This window comes from Pan troglodytes, chromosome 13 (genome assembly GCF_028858775.2).
Source record: "Pan troglodytes isolate AG18354 chromosome 13, NHGRI_mPanTro3-v2.0_pri, whole genome shotgun sequence".
In the NCBI taxonomy this organism is placed as follows: Eukaryota; Metazoa; Chordata; class Mammalia; order Primates; family Hominidae; genus Pan; species Pan troglodytes.
The window spans coordinates 27,922,675-27,943,708 of record NC_072411.2 but is presented as its reverse complement, the minus strand read 5'-3'; the positions used below and the strand labels follow the sequence as shown (position 1 = coordinate 27,943,708).

General features: G+C 44.3%; 1 protein-coding gene and 1 pseudogene across 8 annotated transcripts in view; one reads left to right on the top strand and one right to left on the bottom strand.

The window, feature by feature from the left end:
• ERCC3 (ERCC excision repair 3, TFIIH core complex helicase subunit) overlaps window positions 1-7,489 on the top strand; it is a 36,970-nt gene extending 29,481 nt beyond the window's left edge. For all 8 annotated transcript variants that reach the window (XM_016949674.4, XM_063791038.1, XM_016949678.4 and 5 more), the window contains 3 exons: window positions 3,404-3,522; window positions 5,298-5,450; window positions 7,052-7,489. In XM_016949674.4, coding sequence (XP_016805163.1) covers window positions 3,404-3,522; window positions 5,298-5,450; window positions 7,052-7,183 — 404 coding nt within the window. In that variant the 3' untranslated portion in view covers window positions 7,184-7,489. The remainder of the gene's footprint in view (window positions 1-3,403; window positions 3,523-5,297; window positions 5,451-7,051) is intronic.
• A 7,142-nt stretch (window positions 7,490-14,631) lies between these two features.
• Window positions 14,632-17,530, bottom strand: LOC459591 (WW domain-binding protein 11-like; annotated as a pseudogene).
• Between the last annotated feature and the right edge of the window lie 3,504 nt (window positions 17,531-21,034).

Below are 21,034 nucleotides of genomic sequence, written 5' to 3'. Positions count from 1 at the left end.
AACCACTATCATCCTGATACCAAAATCTGGCAAAGACACGATGAAAAAACTACAGGCTAGTATTCCTGATGAACACAGACGCAAAAATCTGTAACAAAATGAGGACGAAGCAAATCCAGCGGCATATCAAAAAGTTAATTCACCACAATCAAATAGGCTTTACTTCTGGGATGCAAAGTTGGTTCAACATGTGGAAATCAATAAATATGATTCACCACATAATTAAAAATGAAAAGCATATAATTATCCTAATAGACACAGAAAAAGGTTTTTTGTTTTTTTGAGGCAGAGTCTTGCTCTTGTTGCCCAGGCTGGAGTGCAATGGTGCAATCTTGGCTCACTGCAACCTGTGCTTCCCAGATTCAAACTATTCTCCTGCCTCAGCCTCCCAAGTAGCTGGGACTACAGGCACGCACCACCATGCCCAGCTAATTTTTTTGTATTTTTAGTAGAGACAGGGTTTCACCATGTTGGCAGTGCTGGTCTTGAAGGCCTGACCTCAGGTGATCCATCCACCTTGGCCTCCCAAAGTGCTGGGATTATAGGTGTGAGCCACTGCGCCCAGCCCAGAAAGAGCTTTTGATAAAATTCAACATTCCTTCATGATAAAAACCCTCAACAAATGGCATCGAAGGAACATATCTCACAATAATAAAAGCCATCTATGACAAACTCACAGCCAACATCATACTAAGCAAGCAAAAGCTGGAAGCATTCCCTTTAAGAACTGGAACAAGACAGCCGGGCACGGTGGCTCTTGCCTGTAATCCCAGCACTTTGGGAGGCCGAGGTGGGCGGATCACAACAAGGTCAGGAGATCTAGGTCACTCTGGCTAACATGGTGAAACCCCATCCCTACTAAAAATACAAAAAATTAGCTGGGCGTGGTGGCAGGCACCTGTAGTCCCAGCTACTTGGGAGGCTGAAGCAGGAGAATGGCATGAACCTGGGAGGCAGAGCTTGCAGTGAGCCGAGATCATGCCACTGCACTCCAGCCTGGGCGACAGAGCGAGACTCCGTCCCCCAGAAAAAAAAAAAAAAAAAAGAACGGGAACAAGACAAAGAGCCCACCCTCACCACACCTATTCCACATAGTACTGAAAGTTCTACCCAGACCAGTCTAGCAAGATAAAGAAATAAAAGGCATCCAGATAGGAAAAAAGGAAGTTAAATTATCTGTCTTCCCTAATGATGTGATTCTATACCTAGAAAACCCTAAAGACTCCACCAAAAGGCTCCTAGACCTGATAGGCAACTTGAGTAAAGTTTCAGAATTCAAAATCAATGTACAAAAATCAGTAGCATTTCTATACACCAGTAACATTCAAGCTGAGAGCCAAATCAAGAACACAATCCAATTTATAATAGCTGTAAAAACAAAAGACAAAACCTAGGAATAACTACAGAACACTCCTGAAATAAATCATAGGTGACAGAAACAAATAGAAAAACATTCTGTGCCTGAGGATTGGAAGAAGCAATATCATTAAAATTGCCAAACTGCCCAAAACAATCTACAGATTCAACACTATTCTATCAAATTGCCAACATCATTTTTCACAGAATTAGAAAAAAACTTATAAAATTCATCTGGAACCACAAAAGCACCTGAATAGCCAAAGCAATCCTAAGCAAAAGGAACAAAGCCAAAGGCCTCACAGTATCCAACTTCAAACTATGCTACAGGGCTTACAGTAACCAAAACAGCATGGTACTGGTACAGAACAGGCACATAGACCAATGGAGCAGAATAGAGAGCTCAGAAATAATGCCATGTACCTGCAGCCAACTGATGTTCAACAAAATTGGCAAAAATATGCAGTGGGGAAAGTACTCCCTATTCAATAAATGGTGCTGGGGAAACTGGCTAACTGTATGCAGAAGGATGAAACCAGACCTCTGCCTATCACCACATACAAAAATCAACTCATAATGGATTAAAGATGTAAATGTAAGACCTCAAACTATAAGGATCCTCGAAGAAAACCTAGGAAATACAATATTCACAAAGTTGTGCAACTATCACCACAATTCATGTTTAGAATATTCTCATCAGCTCCCAAAAGAAACCCTCATCCATGCACAGCCACTCCTAATTTCCTCTTGTTCCCAACCCCCAGCTCTAGGCAGCCCCTAATCTACTTTGATGTCTGTAGGCCTTTTCTGGACATTTCATGTAAATGCAATCAGACCACTTGGGGCCTTCTGTGACTGGTTTCTTTTCACTTAGCATAATGTTTTGTTTGTTTGTTTTTTGGAGATGGAATCTCGCTCTATCGCCCAGGCTGGAGTACAGTGGGGCGATCTTGGCTCACTGCAACCGCTGCCTCGCAGGTTCAAGGGATTCTTCTGCCTCAGCCTCCCGCGTAGCTGGAATTACAGGCATGAGCCACCACGCCTGGCCAATTTTTCTATTTTTAGTAGAGATGGAATTTCACCATGTTGGCCAGGCTGGTCTCAAACTCCTGACCTTGAGTGATCCATGCCCACCTCAGCCTCCCAAAGGGCTGGGATTACAGGACTGGGTCACCACACCCGGCAGCATAATGTTTTCAAAAAGATTATCCATATTGTAGCATCTGTCAGTACTTCATTCTTTTTTATTGCTAAATAATATTCGATTCCATGGACATACCACATTTTATTTATCCACACATCTGTTGATGGACATTTGGGCTGTTTCCACTTTTTGGCTCTTAGAAGAATTCTGCTATGAAATTCATGTACAAATTTTTGTGTGGATATAGTTTCATTTCTCTTGGATTTATGCCTGGAAGTGGAATTGCCAGGTCATGTGGTTATAACAGTGTGTTTAACATTTTGATGAACTGCCAGACTGTTTTCCAAAGCAGCCGCATCATTTACATTCTCAGCAGCAATGCATGCGGGTTCTAGTTTTTCCACATCCTTGACAACAGTGGCAGTTATCTGCTTTTTTGATTGTAGCCATCCTCGGAGAGGGGCGTGAGGTGATAATCTCATTGTGCTTTTGAGTTGCATTTCCCTGGTGATTAATGGTGTGGAGCATCATTTCATGTGCTTACTGGCTATTTTTATATTGTTTTTGGAGAAGTAATCTGTTCATATTCTTCTCTCATTTATAATTAATTTGTCTTGTTGTTGAGTTTCAATAGTTCTTTATATAACCTAGATACAAATCCCTTATCAGATACATGCTTTCCACATTTTTTTATTCTGAGGATTGTTTTTTCACTTGATGGTGTCCTTGGAAGCACAAAAGACTTCCAAATTTTGATGCAATCCCATGCCAAGTTCAGGTGGTAACCCCGAGTGCAGGGCTTTTCCACTGCAGTGCTTGCTTTTGAGCCTGGGACCCTTAGCTCTTGGCATTCTAATGGCTAATGTTGTCTTCTTTATTGCCGTTTCTCATTTTTTCCTGCAGGGATGGTTGCAGAAGAGTACAATGCCTTTTTCTACTCACTGGTATCCCAGGACACACAGGAAATGGCTTACTCAACCAAGCGGCAGAGATTCTTGGTAGATCAAGGTTATAGCTTCAAGGTACATATCCATTTGGCTTCTGGTTAGACTAGGACCAAGGCCTTCTTGATACCCTGGCCTCCAGGAGAAGCGAGGGCCACTGTCAGCAGGCAGGCACCAAGCATTAGGAGATTAGAGGCCTTGCCTCAAACTCCCTTTATCTCTGCATGAATCTCTGAGGGCAGCTGTTGGTGGAAAGTGTGCCGTCCTGGCAGGACTGAGGTGCCATGGCACTATGACCAGCACTGTGTGAATCTGAGCCCCGCAGGGCTGCTTTCTCAGGGATGCCTCTCCAGGTAGCTAGGAGAGCTCTTCCTTTCATCAGCTGGTAAGCTCCAGGCCTTAGTTTGCCTCAGTTTGCCTCCCAGACATCAGAGCTATCCTGTACTACAAATCAGGTATTTTAATAATTGGGAAATTCTAAAGCTTTGGCTAACTTTCACTGGCTGAGGCATTTGCTTTCTTTCCTGTTACACAAATATTACGTTTATGTCAGTATTTGGTGTCCAGAGGGCTTTATATTTTGGGGATAGATGGAGGGTTCTAGAAGTAGGGGAATTAAATTCCCCCTATGGTCCACTAAAAGGACATCCCTAGAACATTAGACTCCCAGGTTCTTGATTGCAAAAGACTGCAATCCAGGCTGCCTTTTGAGGTATGTTTTTAATGTGTCTCTTTATGCATTGGTGAGAGTTCCCATTATTGGCCTTAGGAGGACAGGGTTGTCTGACCTCCCCTCTTTTAGCTAGAGGCAGTGACACTTCAGACCTCTCATGCTGGCCTAGAGGACAAGATGCTTGGGTTTTGAGCCCAGTTTTTTGGAGGATTTGCATCATGACCTTTTTATCCATCCATGAAAATCCCTGCTGGTAATAGCATTCCTACCTCCTGATTCCTGCTGAGCTGTGAGGGTAAGAGGAGCACCAGGTCAGAAAGAGCAATTCTTTGAAAGGTGACCTCGACAAAAAGGCACAATGCCATGCCGTAGTAGTTTGTGTTGGTTGGAGCTGTGTCTTCGGTGCTGCCTGTTGAGGAGCAGTGGTTGGAGTTCCCAGAGTCATGACGTGGAGTGGCTGGGCCTGGGCAGATGTGCACATCGTCTGTACTCTGGATCCCTGGCCCAGAAGGACTCAGATCCTTACTTCTAGGAATTTTCATTTAATGAACATTATGAGAATTGGAGGGAAGGAGAATTCCCTTTACAGAATCAACCCAAGTTTTCTGCAGGGATAGGGAGCCCTTGTAGTAAGTTATCCCCATAGAAATGAAAACCCAGTCTCCACCATGCTGTGCTTACTCTCTCAGAGAAGCTCTATAAATAATCTTCCTGATATCCTATCATTTTCATTTTCACGTGCTCATTCCTGCTGGAAGCCCCAGTTGCGGAGCACAGCAGATGCCAGGGACCTTCACAAAGGGCCACAGCCTGTGCCTTCCAGTCACTTGTCCCTTCCTTTGCTCCAAGATGTGAAGGCTACCCGAAGGAGCCTTTTAAAATCACTAAGATTCTTCCTGTTGATCTTCCATACATGATCATTTAGATGCTGTGTGCTGGGGGCAGATTTCTCTGAAATTCCTGCATCCCTCTGGTCTTGAGATCATTAGTCAAGCTCCCTGTTAAAGGCAGCTCCTGATGCTGGTCTCTGGAATGCTAGGGAGGAGCTCTCCATTGTTGGCCACCAGGGTGGCTGGGCCTAGGGAGGGAAGTGACCAAAGCAGGTGGACCCAGGAGAAGGCAGAGGAGGGCTGGGGAGAGAGAGCAGAAAGGGGCATGTCTGCTGGCTTGGGCTTTGCAGGTGATCACGAAACTCGCTGGCATGGAGGAGGAAGACTTGGCGTTTTCGACAAAAGAAGAGCAACAGCAGCTCTTACAGAAAGTCCTGGCAGCCACTGACCTGGATGCCGAGGAGGAGGTGGTGGCTGGGGAATTTGGCTCCAGATCCAGCCAGGTGAGTAAATGGGTGAGGAGGTTCCAGGTGTGTGCTGGACCTCCAGGTGTGAGTAAATGGGTATGTGCTCTCACAGGGCAGCGTTTGTAGACACAGACACAGACATGTAGTCCTGCCTGGATGGGCCCATGGGATTTTTTTGGAAATGTTGGAAAACACGGAAGAGATGAATAGAAACAGTCCTTGTTGCCCTTTTGGTGTGTGCCCCTTGTACTGTTGCACACAGCTGAGCTCACAGTGGTTGTGACTGGTCTCCTGCTTTGCTCACATGAGTATTTGTTAAATCTTGATGTTGAAGCCCAGGATGGCAAGCAGGTGACCCCAGCTCACCTTGGTGGCGACTGGAGGGAGCATGATGGGCTGGGGGTACGTAGTTCGCACACACAGGGCTGCCATCCCTGGCTGTGGCCACACAGTTCTCCTCTGGTTTCTCCTCAGTGATAAAGCTGAGCCCTCTAGCCCCTAAGACTGCTCTGAGGATCAACTCTTGTGGTAGCTTCGATACTTAACTTTGAAAAATGTAGAGTTCTGTGAAAATACTCAACCTTTCATTTATTCTACAAATATGCCTGCTCTAGGCCAAGTAAATATATGGTCTAATTAGTGAGAGCATCATTATGGAGAATTAGCAGGCCTGTCCAAGGGGAGAAGTGCACTTCAGTCAGGTGCGTTTGAAATTCAGTTGCCATTAGAGCTGGAAGGTGAGCAACTGCTGGGCCAAGGCAAGAAGGAAACAGCTGTCCCTGGGAAGGGGCTGCCCTCCCTCCAGCCTAAGGCTTTCCTCCCCCGACCCAGGGGGCACTGTCCATGGGAACCCAGGAGAGTGCTCTCATTGCCCTCACTGGTTTTAAGGAGGTGCCTGGTTCATTCTCCTCACAGGATAGCAATGTCAGCACTGATGTGGTTATCCCCATTTTACAGATGAGGTCATTGAAGTGCAGACATTAATTACTTGCCTCAGGGTTACTCAGGGACAGGAGGAGCCAAGAGTCAAGCCCAGGGCTTTCTGTCCTTCCACTTGATTCAAAGCCTTATGGTGGTGTCTCAGGAGATTTTAAGGGACTTTTGCCCTAACTGTTAAAAAATTCTGTTCAGGCCAGGCATGGTGGCTCATGTCTGTAATCCCAGCACTTTGGGAGGCCTAGGCGGGAGGATCAGTTGAGTCCAGGAGTTTGAGACCAGCATGGTCAACATATCGAGACCCTGTTTCTCTCTTAAAAAAAAAAAAGTTTGTTCAGAAGTTGTTATTAAGTGAGGTAGTGCGGCATTATGGTTAAGAACAGTCTGAAGCCAGGCTACCTGGGTGTTCAAATCCCATCTCCTTAAGAGCTATGTGATCTTGGACAGGTTAGTTCATCTCTCTGTGTCTCAGTTTCCTCTTCTTTCAGGTGTGGATTATAGTAGTTTTGAGGATTAGAGGAGATAATGCATGTAAAATGCTTAGAACAATGCCTGAGACAGTAAGCGATCTGTAAACATTATTAAAAATGATGTATTAAATTTATGTAAGTCTTATAAAATTTGCTGTGATTATAAATATTATAAAAGGAGTATCTTTTCTTCTGGAGACTAACATGGGCTGGTCCCCCCCTTCCCGGCAGGCATCTCGGCGCTTTGGCACCATGAGTTCTATGTCTGGGGCCGACGACACTGTGTACATGGAGTACCACTCATCACGGAGCAAGGCGCCCAGCAAACATGTACACCCGCTCTTCAAGCGCTTTAGGAAATGATGCTTAGGCGGGGTACTTCGTTCAAGACCGGCGCTTGGCACCCTTGTCGGAAAGGGATTTTCAGCATAACATTTTCCTTCCACCTCTTTGACCTTCCCTCCAGCGTTGGCCAAATTGTGCTGAGGAAGATGCATCAAGGGCTTGGCTGTGCCTTCATAGGTCATCTAGGGTTTTATAAAGGAGGAGGAGACAATATTTTTTCAAACTTTTTGGGGAGTGGGGTCATTTCTGTATATAAAAAATGTTAATATTTAAGGTGTATTTATGTTACTGTTCTGAATAAACAGAATGGACCATTGAACCAGTCTTCATTGTACAAGTGTTTTTATGCTTCGTCCTGGGCATGGGTTATGTCTGGATGACCAACCTCCATCAAGGCCCTACTTTGTAGCAAGCACAGATGAGTAAGATGGAGCCCATCCCCAGGGAGCTACCAGGGACATGTACCCTGAGATAGAAGAAACGTTGGCAGGAAAGGCCTGGGGAACGGGGAGGGTGATCCAGCCAGAGGGAAGAGCCTGGGTAGTTGACTGTGGTCCCTGCTCACAGCTTAGCCTGGTGGATTGAGACTGGGGCTTCAACCGCACAGCTTCCTGCTGTTCTGGTGGTCACAGCTGTTCCTACAGCCTCGTCCGAGGTAGACACCCACGTCATGAAGGCCTTCCAGGTTGGCTCCTGGTGCCTCATCTTCTCTGAGAGAGTGACCTCTTGTTTCTCCCTCAAAGTACGTTTTTAGAAATTGCTGAGAGGCTAGATGCCTCTTCTAATAGCAGTTTAGTGCCCTTGGGTGTTTTAATTGCTACTTCCTTTATTTTTAATGGCTTTGGGCTTTTCTTTTATGTTCCTGGTATGAAAGCAAAGGTGTTGAGGAAAAGACAGGCCAGGCAGGATTGCTTCTTGAAAGGTAGGCACACACAAGGCATATTCGCCTTGCAGAAGGACTTGTGATTCTGAGGAGGAAGCCCACTCTGCCTGTAACAGGAAACAGCGCTCACACTTGGGGAGTGTTGAAACCCTGGCTACATAAGGCTTCCAAGTGGCATCCCCACAGCTCGGCAGCAGCTTCCTGTCCTCAGCTCTAGCACAGGTGGGCTACTCTCTGTGATGCAGCCACAGACTGAGGAGAAGAAAGTATTAGGTTGGTGCAAAGGTAACTGCAGCTTTTGCCATTACTTTTTTTTTTTTGAGACAGTTTCACTCTTTGTCCAGGCTGGAGTGCAGTGGTGCGAACTTGGCTCACTGCAACCTCCACCTCCCGGGTTCAAGCGATTCTCCTGCTTCAGCTTCCCAAGCAGCTGGGACCACAGGTGCCTGCCACCACGCCCAGCTAACTTTTTGTATTTTTAGTAGAGATGGGGTTTCACCATATTGGCCAGGCTGGTCTCAAACTCCTGACCTTGTGATCCGCCCGCCTCGGCCTCCCAAAATGCTGGGATTACAGGCGTGAGCCACCGCACCTGGCCACCATTACTTTTACTGGCAAAACCCACAATTACCTTTGCACCAACCTAATACCTCTTTTATCAGGGGGCTTTGAAGCAAGAGCCACCTGCCCCACATTCCGCCTCTCTGAGCTGACCTTTTGGTGACAAACACACTCTCATAGTCTGGTCAGTAGCTGGTGCTGCCAGGCATCTAGCCACTATCAGTGCAAACCCCAGGAACCAGCAACAGGGCCCTCGCTAGGAGTAGGGGGCCGAGCAGCCCTGTCTGAGATGCGTGCTTGAGCCCACAGACTCGCCTGTCATGTAACCCTGATGGGTCGGCACTCAAATGTTCAAACTTGACTGTAACTCTTTTCAGTCTACCTCCTGTCTTGCCTTTACACTTGAGATCCTCAAACAATACTGAGCATTTCCTGTATTTTCACATTTCTGGCCCCTGTTTTCTTGTCTACTGACAATGTTGAATTTTACCTGAGCCCTGTGATCCTAGGAAATAGATACATTTAAAGGAATCCCTTGTCCTTGGTGTTCTGGAAAATGGCTTACTGCAGAGAACCATCCTTCCTGGTATGACTCATGAATGCTCCCCTTGAAGACCCCAGTCGAGGCCAGACACAGGCCTTTCAAATTCCCATTCTTTGCCCCATAAATTAGCTAAACTGCTTGTCCCCAGTGATCAATGGGAACAAAATGCTTGTGAACCAGACTTTGGTTTACAAACTTTGGCTCACCCTCCCCTCCACCCCTCGAGAGAATAGACTGGACTCAGGGTAAGTCACTGATTGGATCTACTGTCCCACCATGCTACTCCCCTTCATCCCACTTCCTGTCTTTTACTTGCTTCCCTCCCTATAAAAGAAAACCCCTTTTGCCTAACCCTGAGACAAACAGATCTTATGTTCAGTGCATTCTCCCTGCTGCAATAGTACACCCCTCCCCACCACTTTGCAACAATCCTTTCAAATAAAGTCTCCCTTTACTAAGTCCAGATTTTTTCTTCTTATTTTTCTTAACATTGTCTATTCTGTGAACTTGAGTTCCAGATTTTTTATTTGACATCATGTAACAAGTTTTTATCTGAATTTCCAAATGTCTGTTGGTAGTATATAAAAATATAATTCATTTTTATATATCAGTTTTTATATATCATTCCTCAGTCATGCTAAACTCAGTTCTAGGAAATTTTTCTGTAGATTTCTAGAATAAGTAGACTAAAATCAATGAAGATATAGAAGACTTGAACAATACTATTAACCAACTTGACCTAATTGACATTTACAGAATTCTCTACTGAGTAACAGCAGTATAAGCATTATTTTCAAATACACAGATCACTTGCCAAGACAGAATCAATTTCAGGCCCTACAAGTCCATTGGAAAGTACACTGGTAAGTATTTAAGCCATACAAGCTGTAATCTGTGCCCACAGTGTGATTAAGTTAAAAATCAATAGAAAAAGAGTCTGGAAAACCCTCAAATATTTGGAAAACGTGGTGGTTAATTTTAGGTGTCAGCTGAGTTAAGGGATGACAGGTCACTGGTTAAGCATTTTTGGGTGTGTCTGTGGGCATGTTTCCAGGAACGAGGAGCATTTGAAGCTGTAGACTCAGATCCACCCCCACCAACGTGGGTGGGCCTCATATACCCATCAAGGGACCAGACAGAACAAAAGGATGGAGGAAGGGTGAATACAAATTGCAGAATACAATATTGATACATTAAAAAAAAATCAATTGGCCGGGCGCAGTGGCTCACACCTGTAATCCCAGCACTTTGGGAGGCCGAGGCAGGTAGATCACCTAAGGTCAGGAGTTTGAGACTAGCCCGGCCAACATGGTGAAACCTCATCTCTACTAAAAATACAAAAAAAATTAGCCGGGTGTGATGGTAGGCGCCTGTAATCCCAGCTACTCAGGAGGCTAATGTGGAAGAATCTCTTGAACCCAGGAGGCGGAGGTTGCAGTGAGTTGAGATCACACCACTACACTCCAGCCTGGGCTACAAGAGCAAAATTCTGTCTCAAAAAAAAAAGAAAAAAATCAATGATCTTTTTATATACTTAGAGACAAACATTTGGAAGTTGAAACAAGAATACTATTTACAATAGCATAAAAATATGCAATGCTTAGGGATTATCTTATGAAATATGTAAATTCTGCCTGTATTCGCCTATTAATTTAATCTTTTTTTTTTTTTTAAACAGGATCTCACTCTGTCACCCAGGTGAGTTCAGTGGCACAATCAAAGCTCACTTCAGCCTTGGCCTCCTGGGCTCAAGCGATCCTCCTGCCTCAGCACCCCAGTCCGACCCAGTAGCTGGGACTACAGGCACATGCCATCATGCCCGGCTAATATTTTTTTTTTTTTAATTTTTTGTAGAGACAAGGTCTCACTATGTTGCGCAGCCTGGTCTTGAACTCCTGGGCTCAAGTGATCCTCCTGCCTTGGTTTCCCAAAGTGCTGGGATTACAAACGTGAGCCACGGCACCTGGCCGGTTTAACCTATTTTAAATCGAATTCTTAACCAGATTTTTCATGGAAACGTACAAACTAATGGTAAAATAAATGTCAAAGAATAAAGAAACAAAAATATCAAAGAGAATTTATAAGAACAGTGCAGTAGGCACAGGAACAGAAAAATATACCAGTGGAATGGAATACAGAGCCTAGAAAAATATTACTGAGAACTTGATCTGTGATAGAAGTAGCATTATATAAGTGTGTATACACACACCTACATATCCTCCTACATCTATATCCATTCCAACAGTATCTTTCTATCTATCTATCCCCATGAGTTCACACTGAAATCTCTACACAGGGTTTATTTGTTTATTTATTTTCAGATGGAGTTTCGCTCTTGTTGCCCAGGCTGGAGTGCAATGGCACAATCTCGGCTCACTGCAACCTCCGCCTCCCAGGTTCAAGTGATTCTCCTGCCTCAGCCTCCTGAGTAGCTGGGATTACAGGTGCCCACCACCATGACCAGCTAATTTTTTGTATTTTTAGTAGAGATGGGGTTTCACCATGTTGGCCAGGCTGGTCTCGAACTCCCGACCTTAAGTGATCCGCCCACCTTGTCCTCCTAAAGTGCTGGGATTACAGGCGTGAGCCACCGCATCCAGCCCACAAGGTTTATTTTATCATCTATTTTATGTTCACAACTTCATTCTTTGACAATGAGAAAACTGGCTCCCATTTTACACAATATATTAAATATTTTCTTATTTGCTCCCTTATAGGATGTACGAAAGTCATTTCAGACCTGTTAGTTTATGCCTCTGTGAAAATTAGATTTTAATTTTAATTCGAGTTCTAATTAGATGACTCTAATTTTCATTTAACTCTAATTTTAATTAGAGTTAATTTTGTGTTAGGGATGTTTGGATTTGTAACCTGAGGGCATAGAGACTTAATCTTGTGTTGCTTGTGTTTTTTCCCCAACCATCCTTCAGTGTGGTTATGTTGTTCATTTGATGAGCAGTTTCATTCATTTGGGGCTTTTTGTATCAAACTTTAGTTTGTATAAGATTGTCCTTATCGTTGTTGATTTCTTATTTATTTATTTATTTGAGACGGAGTCTCTATCTCTCGCCAGGCTGGAGTGCAGCGGCGTGATCTCGGCTCACCGCAACCTCTGACTCCCAAGTTCAAGCGATTCTCCTGCCTCAGCTTCCCGAGTAGCTGGGATTACAGGCACGCGCCACCATTCAAAAATGCCCTAGCATTCTGTGATGCAATATTGTGTGACTGAAAGAAACAGTATAGAAATTGGAAGACTGGATCTTAGTTTGTGGCGGGCTGTACCTTACTATATGACCTTGGGGAATTCACCCAAACTGCTTTTGCCTCCATTTCCTGTTTGATTTCTCCATTATATTAGGTCAGAGCACAAGGAAGATCTGAAGAACATATTTAAATTCCAAAATGAAATCCGAACATCTCTCTGAGAAAACCTTCTTTTTTTTTTTTTTTTTTTTTTTTTGAGACGGAGTCTCGCTCTGCCACCCAGGCTGGAGTGCAGTGGCACAAGCTCAGCTCACTGCAACCTCTGCCTCCCGGGTTCAAGTGATTCTCCTGCCTCAGCCTCCCGAGTAGCTGGGACTACAGGTGTGTGCCACCACACCCAGCTAATTTTTGTATTTTTAGTAGAGACGGGGTTTCACCATGTTGGCCAGGCTTGCCTCTAACTCCTGACCTCAAGTGATCCTCCCGCCTCGGCCTCCCGAAGTGCTGGGATTACAGGTGCGAGCCACCATACCTGGCCGATTTTATTTATTTTTCTCTTTTAAGCATGTAAAACACTAACATGATTCCAAAGTCTAGACTGCACAAAAAGTTATATTTAGGAAAGTGCCTTTCTCTTATCGCTGTTTCCTTTGTGTTTTTCATCCGTTTCTTGACATTCCTTGTAGGCATCTAATTTCAGTTTCTGGTTTATCTTGCCTGTGTTTCTTTTTTGCTGAAATGAGCAGACACATACGTATTTTCTTATTTTTCCTTCTTATTTTTTCTTCTTTCTTACACAGTAGATATTATACTGTAGATAATCCTTTGCACTTTGTCTTTCTTTAATAAATTCTGGAAATTGTATCAATTCATTGAGGTCTTCCTCATTCTTTACAACCTCATAGTAGCCCATTGTGCAAATGTACCATAGTTCATTTAAGCACTGTTAGATGTGTGGCATTTAAGTTGTTTAAATTATTCTGCAATTGCAAACAATGCTTCAATAATAAACCTGTGCAAATGGGTTTTCTTATAGTTGGAAGTATATCTTCAGGGTGAATTCCTGGAAGTGGGATTGCTGATTCAAAGGTAAATGCAGGGACAAGCACAGTAGCTCATGCCTATAATCCCAGCATTTTTGGGAGGCCGAGGCAGGAGGATCACTTGAGGTCAGGAGTTCGAAACGAGTCTGGCCAACATGGTGAAACCCCGTCTCTACTAAAAATACAAAACTTAGCCAGGCACATGCCTGTAGTCCCAGCTACTTGGGAGGCTGAGGCAGGAGAATCCCTTGAGCCCAGGAGGCAGAGGTTGCAGCGAGCCAAGATCTTGCCACTGCACTCCATCCTGGACAACAGAGTGAGACTCCATCTTAAAACAAAACAAAACAAACAAACAAAAACGGCAGGCCAGATGCGGTGGCTCATGCTTGTAATCCCAGCACTTGGGAGGCCCAGGCGGGTGGATTACCTGAGGTCAGGAGTTTGAGACCAGCCTGGCTGACTTGGTGAAACCCTGTCTCTACTAAAAATACAAAAAATTAGCCAGGCGTGGTGGTCGGCGCCTGTAATCCCAGCTACTTGGGAGGCTGAGGCAGGCGAATCACTTGAACCTGGGAGGCAGAGGTTGCAGTGAGCCGAGATCATGCCACTGCACTCCAGCCTGGGCAACAAGAACAAAACTCTGTCTCAAAACAAAAAACAAAACATAACAAAAATGGTAAATGCGTATGTAGTTTTTTTTTTCTTGGTGTAGAACATTTATTTATTTTTCCCATGAATCAAAGTTTAGTTCAGTGGGAAATAATTTTAATCAAAGAATTGTACATTTTCTTCCCACATATCCTGCTTTGTATTAGGAAACTATATTGTGATCCATTTCACTATAAGTAAAATATTGCAAAATATTTACAGGAAAGTATTAAAAATAACTGAAACACAAAAGGCAAGATGAGATAAACTGGTTTTTCAGAAATCTCTACTCCAGTGCCCATAGCACACAAGAAGAGAGTCAAAACAAATAAGTAACTAAGATTCCCTGATCACAAATTTCCAAAGAACTGGAGAAGGGAAAGAAACAGGGTGAAAATGGTGGTGTGAAAGGGAATGGACATTAGCAGCACTGCTTCAATAACTGATCTATTCTGAATGAAATACCCTCTTTTCTGTGCAGTAAATTCTGAACAAGGCTATATTTTAGGATATTCCTTGAACTGAAATTAGAAAACACCCTGACAACGGAAGCGGTTCTTCCTTCTAAGTTTAATAAGAGCCTCTTTCTCCATGGGCCACTGTTGTGAACAAAAGCCTGTTCGGGCATCAAAAGCTGTCACAGCAGCCCTTCCATCTCTTTCATGAAAGCCTCATAGACATCATCCTTACTTTGTACTGAGACAGAAACAGAAGGACCAGATTTGGGTGCTGCTTTGGCAAGAGGCACAGCAGAATCATCCTCTGATTTTCTTTTCTTTTCTTTTTTGTTTTTTTTGAGACAAAGTCTCGCTCTGTCACCCAGGCTGGAGTGCAGTGGTGCGATCTCAGCTCACTGCAACCTCCACCTTCTGGGTTCAAGCCATTCTCCTGCCTCAGCCTACTGAGTAGCTGGGACTATAGGTGTACATGCCTGGCTAATTTTTGTATTTTTAGTAGAGATGGGGGGTTTCGCCATGTTGGCTAGGCTGGTCTCAAAGTCCTGACCTCAGGTGATCTCCCCACCTTGGCCTCCTAAAGTGCTGGGATTACAGGCGTGAGCCACAGTGCCCAGCCCCTCTGACTTTCTTTGGAGAGCAGCAGTAGCCCCTTTATTCTCCTGATGTACTGTGAGTGCAGTGGGCAAAAATCGAGTAATCTCTGCCTTGGGATTAGTGATCTGTGGCTTGGCACTGATGGTTGCTGTGGCTTTCTTCTCAATGGTGGCTGCACTCATATCATCTGCCTTGGGCCGCTGAATCAAGTTGGGCGGTGCATTGAAAACCCCAGGGTTCGGCCAGGGAGCTGGTAGGAAAAGCCCAGCGGGGGCAGGTCCAAGTGGAGGTACCAATGGTGGGCGCATCATGCCAGGATGAGGTGGAGGAACACCCAGAGGTGCAGGGGGAGGTATTTTCGGTGGGGGTCCCCTAGGAGGGGGACCAGGAGGCAGACCTGGAGGTGGACCTGGGGGAGGGCCAGGTCAGGCTGGTGTTGGTCCTGGAGGTAAAAAGTCGGGGTAAAGGCCCTCGGAATCCTGGCATTCCAGGTGATCTCAGGAATGGAGGAGCTCCTGGAGGTGGGCCAAGAGGAAGGCCCGTAGCTGGCCCAAGAGGCCATAATGGTGGAGCAGGTGGTGGTCCAAGAGATGGTGGTCCTGGGATGGGACGTGCTTGTATCTGAGAAAGAGGAACATGTGTGTGGCATTTAAGATGTATAAATTATTCTGCAATTGCAAACAATGCTTCAATAATAAACCTTGTGCAAATGGATTTTCTTACTGTTGGAAGTGTATCTTCAGGGTGAATTCCTAGAAGAGGGATTGCTGATTCAAAGGTAAATGCAGGAACAGGTGCAGTGGCTCATGCCTATAATCCCAGCACTTTGGGAGGCCGAGGCAGGAGGATCACTTGAGGTCAAGAGTTCGAAACCAGCCTGGCCAACATGGTGAAACCCTGTCTCTACTAAAAATACAAAAATTAGCTGGGTGGCAGACGCCTGTCTGTGAAGAAGCGGTGGATGTGTCATCAGAATGAGACTCTTCTTTATGCTGTTTTTGTGATTGTTTTTCTGCTTCAGAGTCATCAGAATCATCTTCATCATCGTCCTCTGAAAATTCCTCTACTTCTGGTCTCTCCTCAGGGACTTCTTGACCTGCCATGGAAGCATCATGGCTTGAAGAGGACTTAACCCCTTCATGTTCTTCTTTTTCTTCCTTGATTTTCCAGGCATCTCTGCAAACCGTACACTCAGACCTGAGTTGTTTTCTTCATTGCTGTCTCTCTCACCATCATCACGGTACACAATTCATCCCCCCACTTTCTCCATCTGATCTGTTGGTGTCACCATCATCAGGATTGTTACCATGCTTATGTTGGTCCTTGTCCTCAGAAGGGCCATCATCTTCACTGGCGCTAGAAACATCATCACCATGACCTTGCCGGGCAAGTTCAGGATTATATAACATGTCTTCTTCATCTCGCCCATGAAGGGGAAGATCTAGGGCAAAACCCACTTTACGGCCATACATGTGCAAGACTTCAGGAGGAGGTGGGCCGGGGAAGAGCCAGGAGATTTTCTGCCAGGGGGCAAACGTGGAACATTATGCCCAAGAAGAGGAAGGATAGAAACTGCCCGACTTGGAGGTCCATAGGCTGAGGTTTTCCTAAGGATGGAGAGTGGCTGGGACCAGGAAGTGGAATGTCCTGGATCAAAATGTTGGAAGGAGCACGCGGCACATCTGGCAAAAGAATGCTCTCCACTTCCGCTTGCTGAGCATTCTCGACAGCATCAAAATATTGCCTAAGTTGAGCCCTCTTCTGTTCATACTCTACTTCTAGTTTTTCAAGTCCTTGTAAATATCTGGATTTTCTTTTTCATAGTCATAGAATATGTTCAAAGGTTTCACGCAGTTTTTTACGCTTGTTTTTCAGTACTTTCTCATTTAATTGTGGCTGTTGCAGTGGGTTAAACTCCATTTCATCCAGTTTCTCCATGTCCCGGGTAATCTGTTTGGGATCCTTCATTTTTAAAAACGCAGCTCTGGCCGGGCGCAGTGGCTCACGCCTGTAATCCCAGCACTTTGGGAGGCCGAGGCAGGTAGATCACCTGAGGTCAGGAGTTCGAGACCAGCCTGGCCAACATGGTGAAACCTCATCTCTACTAAAAATACAAAAATTAGCCAGGTGTGGTGGCACGCGCCTGTAATCCCAGCTACTTGGGAGGCTGAGGCAGGAGAATCGCTGGAGATGGAGGTTGCAGTGAGCCGAGATCGCGCCACTGCGCTCCAGCCTGGGCGACAAGAGCGAAACTCCACCTCAAAAATACCAAAACCAAACCAAAACAACAACAACAACAAACACTGCAGCTCGAACCGTCATGCTCTGTTTTTTGTTCTTTAATTCTCTCTTCTGGGATTCCTTTCGGACTTGGTCTGTGGGGTTCATAAATTTTCCACTGTTGGTGGATGATGTAGATCTCCGTCCCATGTTGAAAATTTGTGTGGTTTACTTGTTCATTTAAAAAAAAAAAAGAAAGAGAAAAGAAAAGGGAGAAAGAAAAACACTTCTGCTGTGCTCCCAGGACTGTGAGAAGTGGGGAGGCGGCGATTCCCGGCCTCTTTCACTTTGTAAGGGCCTCTGGGTCAACCCCTCAGCCACCGCCATCGTGAAACCTTGCGCCCCTCCCGCATATGTAGTTTTGTGAAATGCTGCCACATTACCCTTTACAGGGTTGTACTTATTCACATGTCCCCTAGCCATGCATGAGAGGCTTGTCTATCCACTGCGTTACCATCAGAGCGTATTGTTATATTTTTTAAATGTTGAAGATATAGGCTTGGTGCAGTGGCTCACACCTACAGTCCTAGCACTGTACAGCTAAGGCGAGTGGGTCACTTGAGCCCAGGAATTCCAGACCAGCCTGGGCAACATAGTTAAACCTCATCTCTACAAAAATACAAAAAGTTAGCAGGGCGTTGTGGCACGAACCATGACCGCACTGCTGCACTCTGGCCTGGGTGACAAAGTGAGCCTCTGTCTTAAAAAACAAAATAAAAGAAAATATTATAGGTGAGAAATGGTATTTTAGCGTAGTTTTAATTGACATCTCTCTTATGAATTAGGTTGAAAAATCTTTCATATATGTGTGTGTATGTGTGTGTGTGTACGTGTGTATGTGTGTATGTGTACGTGTGTATGTATGTGTGTGTGTGTGTGTCTGTGTATAAATTCCCCATTCTTATCTTTTGCCATTTTTTCTATCGGGTTAAAAAAAATCTAAGCTGAGTGCAGTGGCACATGCCTATAGTCTCAGCTACTTGGGAGATGGGAGGATTGCTTGGGCCAGGAGTTTGAGGCTGCAATGCTCAAAGATGGTGAGATAGCACCTATGAATGGCCATTGCACTCCAGCCTGGGCAACATAGTGAGACCCTCATCTCTAAAAATGAAAAACAAAATATAAGTAAATAAACATTTTTAAAAATAAACCTTTATTCATTTATTTATTTATTTTGAGAGAGGGTCTCACTCTGTCACCAAGGCTGGAGTGCAGTGGCACTATCACAACTCACTGCGGCCTCCACCTCCCGGGCTCAGACGATCCTCCCACCTCAGCCTCCCATGTAGCTTGAACCGCAGATGTGCGCCACCATGCCTGGCTAATTATTTTTATTGTTTTGTAGAGACAAGTTCTCATCTTGTTTCCCAGGCTGATCTCAAACTCCTGGGCTCAAGAGATCCACCTGCCTCAGCCTCCCAGAGTGCTGAGTACTACAGGTGTGAGCCACAGCACCCAGCCTCTCCACTGGCTTTCGGGGTAATATATGTTGTAAATATTTTCTCCCAGTGTGTTGGCTGTCTTTTTACTTTGCTTATGGTGATATTTGCCATGCCAAAAACCCTCATTTTTTGTTTTAATTTAATCAGTTTTATCAATGTTTTTAGTGCATTTAGTGAATCTGGATTTTGAGTCATAATTAGAATGTCTTTCCCTACATGCAAGTTAAAGAGAAATTCACCTCGTTTTCTCCTAATACTTGTAGGGATGTATTTTCCATTTAGATTCCTGATCATTTGGAGTTTATTTTTCAATAGGTGTGATGAGGTGTAGCTCAGTTTCATCTTTTCCCCCAAATGGCAAACCAATTGTCCCAGCATCATTTATTTAAAAGTGCATTTTTGCCCTAGTGATTTCAGTTGCTACTCTTATCGTACACTAAAGTTCCATATGTATTTAAAATTATTTCTGTTTTTTCTGTGACAGACTTGACAAACTATAATAGACTTGCTTACCTATTCAAGTGCTGGTACTACATTGTTGTAATTATAGAGGTTTTATAGTATGTTTCAATGTCTGATTGGGCTAGTCACCTTCATAGCTTTTCCTTTTTAGTGATTTCCTGGCTATTCCTAAATTACATGTTTATTTTTCCATATGAAGTTTAACATCAACTTATCTAGTTCCATTTTTTCAAAAAGCTTGCTGGCATTTTTTATTGGGATTACATTAAATTTATAAGTTAACTTAGGGAGACCTGACATTTTTATTATGTGTAGTCATTCAAAGAACAATAAATGTCTTTCAATTTGTTCAAGTACACTTTTATGTTTTTAAAATTTTCCTCGTGGATTTTGTACATTTCCTATTAGTACTTATTCCTAAATACTTTATCTTCTTTTTTGCCATAAAAATGGCATTTTCCATGCCATTATATACTCTAACTGGTTATCATTGTGTATATGAAGGCTATCAAGTTCTATAAGATAATTTTACAGCTTGCTACCTTATCGAATTGTTAGTTTTATTGATTTTCTAGGGTTTTGTATGTACACTCGTATCATCTGCTAGATATAGTTTTACTTTTTCAAATCTCATGCATCTTATTGATTCTTCTTGTCTAATTGCATTGGGCTTATATCTCTATAATGTTGATTAGAAGTGGAGATGGTGGGCAAATTCATCTTGTTCTCGATCTTAGTGGAAAGTTTCTGGGGCTTCCCCATTAAAGAGTTGGTGGCTTTTTCACTAAAAGTGTATGTGTTGGGGTGGGAGTGTGTGTGTATGAAAGTGCACATATGTGTATTTACATGTTAATAAAGGATAGGTCAAGGGTGGTGGCTCATGCCTGTAATACCAGCACTTTGGGAGGTCATGGTGGGAAGATCACTTGACGCCAGAAGTTTAAGAGTAGCCTGGGCAACATAGCGAGACCCTGTCTCTACAAAAACATTAAAAAATTAGCTGATTGTGGTGGCCTGTGCCTGTAGTCCCATCTACTCGAGAGGTCTAAGTGGGAGGATTGCTTAAAACCCAGGATTTGGAGATTTCAATGAGCTATGCTGACACCACTGCACTCCAGCCTGGGCAACAGAGTGAGACCCTGTCTCTAAAAATACTCTGAATAATATAACTTATTTTCTTGAGGGTTTTTTTTTTTCTTGAGACAGTGTCACTCTGTCACCCAGGCTGGAGTGCAGTGGTACCATCTTGGCTCACTGCAACCTCTGCCTCCCAGGTTCAAGCTATTCTCCTGCCTCAGCCTCCAGAGTAGCTGGGACCACAGGTGCACTCCACCACACCTGACTGATTTTTATATTTTTAGTAGAGATGGGGTTTCGCCATGTTGGCCAGGCTGGTTTTGAACTCCTGACCTCAAGTGATCCACCGCCTTGGCCTCCCAAAGTGCTGGGATTACAGGCACGAGCCACCACTTCTGGCCATTTCTTGAGTTTTAAAATTTTCTTTTTTATTTTCTTGAGACAAATTCTCACTCTGTCACCCATGCTAGAGTGAGTGGCACAGTCATGGCTCACTGCAGCCTCCACCTCCTGAGTAGCTGGGACTATAGGTTCACACCTTCTGTAGTCCTGGCTATTTTTTTTTTTTTTTTTTTTTAGTAGAGAGAGGGTGTGGCTCACACCTGTAACACCAGCATTTTGGGAGGCTGAGGCAGGCAGATCACTTGAGTACAGGAGGTCCAGATCAGCCTGG